Source organism: Xylaria bambusicola (genome assembly GCF_022495145.1).
Source record: "Xylaria bambusicola strain CBS 139988 unplaced genomic scaffold F5B22scaffold_25, whole genome shotgun sequence".
Classification (NCBI taxonomy): domain Eukaryota; kingdom Fungi; phylum Ascomycota; class Sordariomycetes; order Xylariales; family Xylariaceae; genus Xylaria; species Xylaria bambusicola.
Window position 1 is genome coordinate 509,439 of NW_025953578.1, and position 10,490 is coordinate 519,928.

A 10,490-nucleotide genomic window follows, 5' to 3' on the forward strand; every position below is an offset into this window, starting at 1 on the left:
GGGTTAGGGCAGGTACATCCACACATGTATACTGAATTAATATGAAGAATTACCTACAGAGCCCTCGGGATCTCGTTGATGTGACATTTTCATACTGAGTGTATGCCCTACGTGGAGCGATTTTTAGAAACAGGATTGGACGCTTGGTAATTTTAGGCTGGATAATCGGTGTATGTCCGGTCTCAGAAGCTCCTTTGGTAAAACGCATCACATACATGTAACTGTAGACTTCAACTGATACAGCATGAAGAGAGCCTTGTCTCGCTCTGGGAGCTGTTGGGAGTGGAATTTTTTATGTTTACGCATCTGACCTCGGCGCCTGAAGCTGCGTCTTAAGCTTAAGAAAAGCTTTTCACGGGGTATTCACGTCGTGGTAGGTTGTATATCTTTACTAGGCGATTCTAAACAACTATAGACACTGCGTTCAAACTTCTATGGTGTGGCTTCACGTTAAATATCCTTTCTCGCTTACCATACCAAAGTACAGCTTGAACGATCAATGGTCTTGTTATCTTGCTATGAGGGTCGGTGTTTCGTCGATGCACAAGAGCGCCAAGCCTACAAAAGGACTCTTAGTCTGAGTATGCAAATAAGATCAGAGACAGCAGGGCACCGAGCACACATGTAGAAAGGAGGGCTCAAATGAAACAAGATCTATGAAGGTTACGAAGACGCTTATAGAAGCCATTTGAGAAACGTGTACATGGGAGAAATATATAATAATGTTGACGAACTTTAATATCTACTGTAATTAAAGCCTCCTATGCACAGATGCTCAATTCTAGCCATCGAAGAAACTAGAATTCATCACTTGGCAATATCAAGTGAAGTATATGCCCGTTTTTAGCTACTTTTAATATGATAGGTACTATCGAATGCTATTGCATGAGATGTAGCATGAGACGAATGAATCTCATATTCTTGGAAGGCACGGATAGCTGAGCTCCGATATCAATCAGGGTGAACGTCAGAAGAAACGAGATATGAAGGGCAGATTACTATGCAGCAATACTCGCAAGGCAAGATCCTGTAGACTCGGAAAGAGGGCCTGAGAATACCTTGGAATGTAAGATTATTCCTATAATGGACATCAGTTTTGCGTTCCATGTTGTGTTCTACTATTTCTGTATCCTATCTCTTGGAGAGCTCCCGCCTAATGTATAACCGTTACTTGTATCAGAGAAGATTATGTTTAGGATACAATTTTACCTTGCAGAAGCCAATATGATCAAGTTGAAGTGTATGGAAATAAGGAAACTTTCATATACCGTTATTTTCAGTCTTACAATTCCCTGTGAACAATCATCAAAGCGTGCCCAACACAATAACTATATGGAGTACAATATCAGTCAAGACCGCACTGCTTGCTCCCTGCAGGAAAAAGGCAGCTATGTCTCTACATGCTATACAATAGCTACCCATGTGCCTCAGTGGTTGAGGATATGTATAGTCCGAGACATCTGGAGCATGATAACGCACGGGAGCCCAAACGACATTGGTGGCGACGGTTCTACTCTCCATTTCTGTGTCATTGTCTGTCCACGTATTGCTAAGCACCTCCACAGAACGGGACGGCTCGGAATTCCGCAATACACCGTCGTGGTTCGAATGGAATGGTAATAACAGGCGTGACCCTAAGACGCAACGGGGGCAGGGAGTTGTTGGGAAAATTAAAATTAATAGAAGCATCAGGTTAGAGATCAGGCATCACTCGGGCTCTTTGCTGCCCGGGCGAGCTGTCCCCCCTCCATCTCGTTGATGTGTAATCCTGAAACACTTCCTATCTACCTTGGAGATGTAGATCAGAAATACTTTCTGCCAAATCAACCGTTATGTTTAGAGACGAGTAGGGCCTCTTTCCAGGTAGGCTAGTATGGTAGTGGGTATCGGTGAAGCCTTATCCTGTTTCACGTGGGTAACCGTCAAATGTAACGCTCATCAGTGCGTGACACCTGGAGTAGCAGGTTGGAAAGTACGGGACACGCCTAGATGGTGTAAGTATAGACGGCAATAGGCTTTCGGTGAGGACTGGTTGTGACTCAGTGTATCACCAGTTTGCCAGTGTTGTGTTGGGCGTTTCGATTGGGAGCGTGGACAGACCTCGATCGAGTGGTTAAGGCGCGCCGAGATCGCGAAGGGGTCATTCATGGCTGCCTATGGCAAATCTAAATCAATTAATGTCAGTTCAAAAGCGATACAGAGCTTTGTGGGGTCAAGTATGATAGGATTGTCGGGGTTTGCTGTGCGTCCCTACATTATGCTCGTTTGAAGGCGGAATAGGAGTTGCGTGTCCTTTGATGTTTCGCACTGGGGGCGCTCAGGTTTACGCCCAATGCGACGGCAGCTTTTACCGGCTTTAGAGCCTTCCTAGCATTGCCGTCCTCCGTTTCCATCTTGGGATAGTGCCTGGGGAGGAACGAACAGATGGAATGGGTGAAGTTCGTAGTCTGAAGACCAATTGGAACCTGTACTCTGACAACCCCCATCCCATCCAGGAACTCACAGCTTCCTTTTTTTGTTTTGTTTTTCCTCGCCCGCTTATGGCGGCTGGAATTTGTAGATGCCACGTTGATGAAGGAAACTGGGTTGTATTGAGTGCGTCAAAACATGGAGCCGTTTCGCTCGTCACTACCCATACCGGGACTCTTCGCAATTCGGTGATTGTTACCGTGCAATTACCAACTTGCAGGAGAAGACAAGCTTTCCACTTCCTACTACTTGGCATAAATCACGGGTACTGATAGGAGCAGGTATGGCGGTAACTGTGCTGTCTTTGGGTCTCGTCTTAAAAGCATACTCGAGCGCCGGTGTGTCGACAGAATTCTGTAGCCAGCCCTTGTCGGCCGGTTAAGCGGACAAAAAGTTCCGCGGCTAACGCGTGGTGTGTTAGGGACGGACTGACACGGGGTCAAGCTTTTTGCTAATGCTCATTGCTGGGCAAGGGTTCAGGGCTCGCGGAGGACGACCGGTACATAGTGGCGCCCAGGCTTCCCAGTTGAATTGTATGCATGTATTGCGTTGGGTCGTCCGTTATGGTCGGCTGTCTATTTGCTTTTTCTGTGTCGGCAATATGGGACGAAACGGCCTTGTATATGTGCCCAGCCGATGATTATCGTGGACCACCTGCCATTCAAAAAAGCTCGTTTCCAATTCGAGGACCAGTAGTCGGCACTTACAACTGGCGGTGACATGGGTACTGGGGCAAAACGGTGATACTCTGGCTTGTTGAAGACACAATTGTTGATGATCTGGATACAATGGGGCGTGTATAGCTGCGTGGACATGGAAGATTATGACGGCAACTAGTAGCAGAAAGTGGTTGAATAACCTTTCCTGTGATAGCTCTAAACCTTGATAATCAGTAGATATAGCGGTCCCTGCCAATTGACGACGAGAATACCTAAGTGTATAACATCAGATAGAGTCTACGGAGTGTAGCCGCTTACTATACATTGGAAGAGATCCCTGTTCAGTTCACACTCAGGTGTTCAGCCAGTATTCGATAACTATCAGAGATGATAGCAGCTTGTGAGTATGATACTCTTACCCCTGAGCTGCATCCATCCCCAAGGTTGTACACTTACTTGCAGGTGGTCTAAACAACAGATATGGAATACATAGCAGGAATTACATTAGGCATGGTCTTTCTGGGTAGGATGATGCGCCCTTGGCACGGGCTGGAGAGGAGAATCTATGATCAGCACATCTCGCAAAATATAATATGCTCTGAACATAAACTGGCTAGCAGTGAATTGAGACTCGACACACCTGCTTTCTGCTCACCTACGTCATGCCTACAGCGTGCTTACAGCGCTCTGCTGGCGTATACCTATGTAACCCACCTACAGATTGTATGAGTTCCGGGTCACTGTTGCAGTTTGCATGCTTCGGCATCTGAATCGTTTTTCAATGGAAGAAATTAGTACATAGTGAACCCTAGAATCCACATACTGCTGCAACACGTATACGTCTCTAGGGAGATGGAGAATTACATATTACTAGGAACATCAATCTGTGGGTTTATGTTGCGGCCTAGTCACCAAAAGAGCTACCTAATCTCTTTTGACGGCTTGTTCACCGCTATGTTAACAACACGGGAGGCTTCGAAGAGTGGCCTTATGTCTCCCGTAACAGAAAACAGAGTTGAGTCACAGCATTCATACTCACCAGGCAGTATTGGTAATACCATGGACGCCGAGGGTCCACCCCTCAGGCGAAAGCATGCACTGATTACCATTGTTAATGGGCTGCTGTATTCTCCAACTCTTTGGATATTGATTTGGCGAAAGGGGAAGCGAAAATCATGCCTGCACAACTTATCCTTCGAGAGCCATCGTGGCACAAAGCTCGCCACGTGTTGTGGAGCTGGTACAGTGCAGAGCGAGGTGAAGAATTGGTCCCGAGAATAAATGATGCCATTAATGCCGTGGTATGTAAACTGCATATGTGGGTATCTGTGATCTCTAGATACCGCGGCTCAAAATGTGACAGTCATTCGTCAGAGGAATCATATGCAATCTGTCCCAGGATTAGCATGCAGGTACGCCATGCATGACTATCCACGAGGGTTTTTAGGGCTCTGACCATTAATTATTTGCTAAGAGTTAAGGCTCGATTGTTTCAAGACTGAAGAATGACCCGGCGCCGGAGCCCTGCTGGCACATCTAGCCTTCTTTGTATCTGCCGTTGCTGGGTCTTCGGCACTAGATGAGAAGGCGCAGCAGTTGCTCATAGTCACGTCTGGTAGGGAAGTCAAAGAGGAATGAAATGGAATTTAATAGGAATGATTCGCCGGCAAGCAAGAACAGGAACGCAGGCCGATTAACAATACTATATGCCGCAAGACACAACAACGAAATAACTTCGAAGACAACGGAACGCTGCAAAAAGACCACAACTCGTACAAAGAAACACGTGAGAGGTTTGATCCGCTCCCGGGATAATTAGCCCGGGATCCGTGTCTGGCACCGCGGATCCGGATGGGCTTCCCGCGGGGGTTAAGGAGTTCGACGTGTCATATCATGCAGTAGGCATCCTGCTCTCTGTGCCCTTCGAGTAATGCACGATATATGCCTCCTACCCACCAAGAGTTACTGACTCTCAGAGGCCCTGACAACCAGGCGAAAGTGTAACGCAACCAACTACGTAGTACTAGGTATACGAAAAGTGCACCAGACAGTTTGCGCAGCCGTACACTTAGTCCTAACCGAACAATATGTTGAACACCGCGTCATACGTCATGCGCCCGTAAGGATACGCAAGGCTGTCTCTTCCAGCCTCACAGCGAATAGCAGAGCGCTGATAGATGCATATATCGAGGCATTACAGACATATGACTATAGAATTACGGTTCATTTACCTTCTACCTCGCCGACCTCTTTCGTTTTTGTAGCCCACGCTAGGTACCTCTCTACTCAAAAATATCCAACAGAGCTGGCGGGTAGCCCTATTGATTATCAATCCGAGTTATAGCTACACATAGCATATGTAGCTCTGAGTGTTCTGAATGCAGGCTACCGAGCTAAGTACTGTTATAGAACATTGGTATTGCGCGGTTGCATGTGCTCCTCTCCGCCCTGCGCGGCTAATGGGGGCAATCGACGATAGATAACGCCGGTGTGTATGCAAGTCGATAAAAACGTGTGCGGAATCCTGCACCTGATCGTAAGATGAAGACTAGACCGCACAGGACCATGAGTTGATTTGTTGCTTTGGAGGCGCTAGCTCCAACCGCCTTGTGGCGATGCTTCCAATTCGACTCTTGACCGCATCGGACACAGCACCCAAGTGAGGCCAGAACACAGGATCTGCGAGTTTACCCCTGAAAAAGCCGAGTGTTTACCGTTGACACGTTAGAGGATGTGCGCGCGGGCGAGCTGCGAAACTTGCGTAACATATAGGAAGGTAGGGAGGCGGGTAGATAGGCACGTAGATGGATGGACAGATGTGAATGTGGATAAGGCATGCTACGGATGAATGGAAAGCGGTAAAATGTGAAACGTGGGATGGAGAAGAAAGAGAAAAAAAAAAAAAAGGTGAAAAGCTTCGCCGCAACAGGCAAACCGACAAGTGGCTGGGCCTCTCTTCTGAGACAGGTGATTGGTAACGTCAACGGTAGGTAGTATGGTACTGGTATCTGTGTTTCAACCCCGAGTTTCTGTTGGTAATTATCATAAATGGATACTGACTTCTGCCGCGAGCGGTTAGTTCGCAGCCATGAGCCATGGTACTGAGAGAGGTAACATCAGCTTTATCAATACCTACATCGTATAAGGCATTGTGGGGGGAGAGGGAGATGCCATCTGCTCGTGTTTCCGGGTTTGCTAGCCAATGCAGGCCCAGTTGTGCTGGAATCAAGATGATAGGAAGATAAACGAACATACAATGGAGAGGTGTGTAAGCCGGCAGTTTTGGTTCGTCATCTCATCTTTCTGCCGTCACTAGCGTACATACTAAGTATAGTAAGACTCTAGGCGAAGTGTAGTCTAGTATGCAGATGAACCACGAGTTATCAGGTGTTGCGATCTCGGCAGATTGGTATAATCTTCAGTCGTGTTTCGACAACTTATCATTACTTCCTGGCCCTATCTATTTAGGTGTGGGACATGGCGTTCAAGTTATGTAAGTAACCTGTGATGTCCTCAAATAGTGACACACTCAGGGCTATAACTTGGGCCATGTGCTACGCAGTTGGTCAGCTTGGTTGTCATGCTTGCACTGTACAGTTGAACAGACCATCGGTACTGTAGCTAGTAGTCAAAATGGTGTAGTGTGACCATCCAATGTGGAGAATCTACATGGGTTAGAGACGAGATGGGTCGACAAGGCTGGGTTTCTGGTTAGGTGATGTGCAGGACTTGTATGTTAAATCTAGAGTCCTAGTAGTATTTGCAGTCTAGGCGACGAATTCTTAGTATGTTATGTATATTCAGATATACACCAATGTACTATAGATAAGGTTACACTATATAGGAAATATCACTAAGTATGTTCCAGCGGTGAGAGCCCTCAAGGGCACTCGTTGGTAGAGATTAATAAGCTAGTATGCTAGGTACCGTGCACCAGGGCGGCACAGAACCCGGATTCTAGACCAAAACCAGGGGTGCTGAAGTGAGATACCTAAATGTAGAGTGGTGCAATCGTAGGATCAGCATGTCGAAACCGGGAGGGCAACCCAGGTTATCGGATATGATGTCTCACTGGTAACCTTGACCTTGTCACTATAACGACTCCACAGCGCTTAACTCATAACTCACAACTCGCAACACTAGCGAGACGTTGATTTCTTCGTGTAGTGATGGGGAAAACAGAGCGTTGCCGTTACTTAGTATGAGAGAAGTGGCTATATGAAAACTGCGAACCCATTCTACAATTTCTAGCAAATTACCTAAGGTTTAGTACCGAACCACCAGGGTTTCTCGATCTGTGTAACTAGGTAATGTTTAATATATGTCATACGACATTCCCTTGATTCACTTCAACCTTACATGTCTAGGTACTTAAGCAGGTGGTCGTGTACACGTATCATGCATACACAGTAGTATACAACTTACGTGCCCCTTTGAACTGGTCTGCCGACTTTTCTACATCCTGGACTGTGTACACTAATATGTAGATAGTGTGTGCGTGTGTGTGATTTGTTGAAGCTGTTGTCTATATTGATTGTGCCGTATCTATGTAATCATACCCAGCTTCACGCCCATAGCCCAAGCCTCCCCCCGCGGAAGTCCCTCCCCTGCCTCGAAAGGCCGTTCTACTATCACATACTGTGTATGTGGTGTAGAATGTTGTCTGAAGCCGGGCGTCTGGTGTGGTGTTTAGCGTTGGTATGTAGCTGAGGTGCCAAGCGGCCACCACTACACGATGAATGTGCAGGGAGGGTGTCGATTATCATGTTGTGGGGGTGTAATTCTTTTGACCGCGCGCGCCCCGGACACCATCACACAACTCATCACCACACTCACCACTAGGAGTACGTATCGAACAATGTAATTTACTGCCAAGAGAATACTTGCTTCATAACCCTCTCGCCACTTTATCATTATTGCATTCTACACACCCTGAAATGAACCCATTTACTTTTTTTTTTCTTTCCTTGCCGTAGACTTGGATGAGACCTTGTATATGTGGAAAAAAAAATTTACCTCCCCTTCCCTCCATCTTCCGCCGAACCTGAACTCCCTGGAATGACTTGCCTAGAGGGGGAATTGAAGCAGACAACCGTAGCCAACCGAAGACTGTGACCACCTTATTCCTTGTAACCGTGCCCCATCTCTAGTTCGTATACTTGCGGAGGGGAAAAGCGTCCCCGGGCATCGGCTCCAAGTGCCACGTCTTGGGGCCATTCTCTGCGAATGCATCTGTCCATTCTTGGTGGAGACTCTCTGGTATGGACCACCCCATACTCGAGCTCCGCAGTCGCATGCGGACCAGATGCCGCTTCTCATCTGGCGATGCACCATCCACGAACCCCTCCCGCCGGTGCAAGATGGTGAAGTTGTTGATGAAGTGCATGTCGCCACTGCGGGTCTTGATCTCCATCTGTAGAGCCCGGGCGATGGTCTCCACTAGATCCAGCGCCTCGCACTGGCGATCGTTAAGCTGAGGGAGATGCCCCGGTCTGGGATGGGTGGCGCTCCCTAGCAGAGGCGCGCGACTGAAGTTCATAATCACCCTGCCGCCGTGGCAGAACAGCAAGGGACGGCACTGGAAGCGAGGGCTGATGCCTATGTCAACGGTGACTGAATCACTTTTAAAAATACTCTATAAACTCGTTTACCATACACACAACCGACAAAGGTTACGAGGAAAAGGCCGAGACAGAAGAGAGAAGAGAGAGAGAGAGAGAGACAGGGCGTGATAACTTACAGCGCAATAGGCCAATCAGACTTGCTAAGTGTCCGGATGACATCCGGGCGATGTGCGGCAAGGATATTGTAAATCGTGTAAACAGGGGCAAGAATGCATCTACCTCCAGTCTTCGAGGTACCGCGGGTGAGCCAGCTTATCACATCGCCGGCTTCCTCGTTGTGGAATGTCTAGCAAGTAGCATTTTTGATTAGTTGAAAGAGCCAATCCTAGGCTGCGTGAGAGGTGCCTACAATGGCTGAGGTCGAATGGCGGTGATGGCCGAGTTTTATCTCAGACGAGTTATCGGCCACAATGTGCACTGTTCCGTGTAAGCTCCGTGTCAGCTTCCTCGACCGATCGGTGAGAATACCTAGCATGTTGCCTCGATGGTCTTGGCGGCCGCATTGATCGGCAATGTATGCCTGAACTCCTAGCCGAATGATGGCAAGGTCTTCGACAGAATAGTCACCTGGGTCAAGCCCACGGATAACATGGAAGCCCTTGCCATTGTAGATATCATCGCCTATGGTCCGCAATTTGGGGCCAAGGCTTGGTAGAAGGAAGTTATCCTGGTTTACCAAGTTCCCGTCCAATTCTTGAGCTAAAATCACGATTGAAATCAGCATGAATTTGGCCCCAGATGTCAGCCATTACAAGCAAGTACCTTTGAAATCATCCTTAGCCCGTCGTAACTCTGTTACCTCTGCCGCAGATAGGCGGTAAACGTAACTTGCTTCTCCCACAAAGTCTGCCTTGTTCCAGGCGAACGACTTGCATGCCCGGGATGGATAGCCACTCGGTAGATCAACCAGACTGTCTTGAGCAGGGTCTGAGCGCGTTGACGCATGCAGAGGCACCGGGAGACCAAAATTGCTCAGATTATGGGCGAGGACTGGTCCAGCAACCTGGAAGTCCCCCATTTTTTTCGATTGGAGTAATCGTTCGTGCTAATGACGTGTCTGTGAGCCAATGAAGCCTGTCTGGGGTAATAAGCAACGACTTGGCCAAGACCAAACTTCAAGAAATGTTGCAAGCACGCCCGAACTTGGGAAACTTGGAGGCAAAATTCTATACAGGATAATGGCAAAGTCGATTAAGCGGCGTTGTCCCAATAGACAGGTTCAGTATATATGCTAGAGTCGAGCGATTCGGCTAAACACCCCAGTAATGGTAGGGAATTAGTACAGGAAAAGACAAGAGCTTCGAACAATGAGTAGTAACTCGAAGGTTCCACCAAAGAGCGACTGCGTGATTCCTATAAAGCGGATGAGGTATCTGACTAGGACTAGGGGAACGGCTACTGCCACATATATGATGGGTGTGAGCTGGCGTAAAACAAAATGACGAAAACTTTTCTACCGTCTAGCGTTGCCGCCGTTGGGAACAGCAAAGCAATGCTTCGGTCTTCAGGGAGAGGACGAGAAACGAGAAATTATGATGAGTTGTAACCGATCGAGATTTGACGTAGTGTAGGACAGATGATGGAGCCCCGGCGACATCGTTGAAGCCCAACCTTTCTTCCACTGACACCTCCCTGGTGACACTGTGAGACAGCAACAGTGTTCCTTGTGAGATACTAGACTACGTCTTGCTGTCACTTCACAAGGATTTTTCTGCGAGATTGGGTGGCGTGCTCTGGG

At 47.8% G+C, this 10,490-nt stretch overlaps 1 protein-coding gene across 1 annotated transcript; it reads right to left on the reverse strand.

The window, feature by feature from the left end:
* Nucleotides 1-8,158: 8,158 nt before the first annotated feature.
* On the reverse strand, nt 8,159-10,490 carry F5B22DRAFT_224260 (uncharacterized protein). The gene is made up of 6 exons (XM_047969777.1): nt 10,364-10,490; nt 9,515-9,797; nt 9,221-9,451; nt 9,102-9,169; nt 8,869-9,038; nt 8,159-8,719 (listed from the first exon to the last, which is right to left on the reverse strand). Exons 2-6 carry the CDS (start codon nt 9,768-9,770, stop codon nt 8,275-8,277), a joined length of 1,170 nt encoding a protein of 389 aa, XP_047830180.1. The 5' UTR covers nt 9,771-9,797; nt 10,364-10,490; the 3' UTR covers nt 8,159-8,274.

Coding starts and splice junctions, on each gene's coding strand:
- F5B22DRAFT_224260 (XM_047969777.1), bottom strand. CDS start 9,770: ATGGGGGACTTCCAGGTTGCTGGACCAGTCCTCGCCCATAATCTGAGC. Junction 9,039..9,101: donor GCCATTCGACCTCAGCCATT/GTAGGCACCTCT, acceptor GCTACTTGCTAG/ACATTCCACAACGAGGAAGC. Junction 8,720..8,868: donor TCTGATTGGCCTATTGCGCT/GTAAGTTATCAC, acceptor CATAGGCATCAG/CCCTCGCTTCCAGTGCCGTC.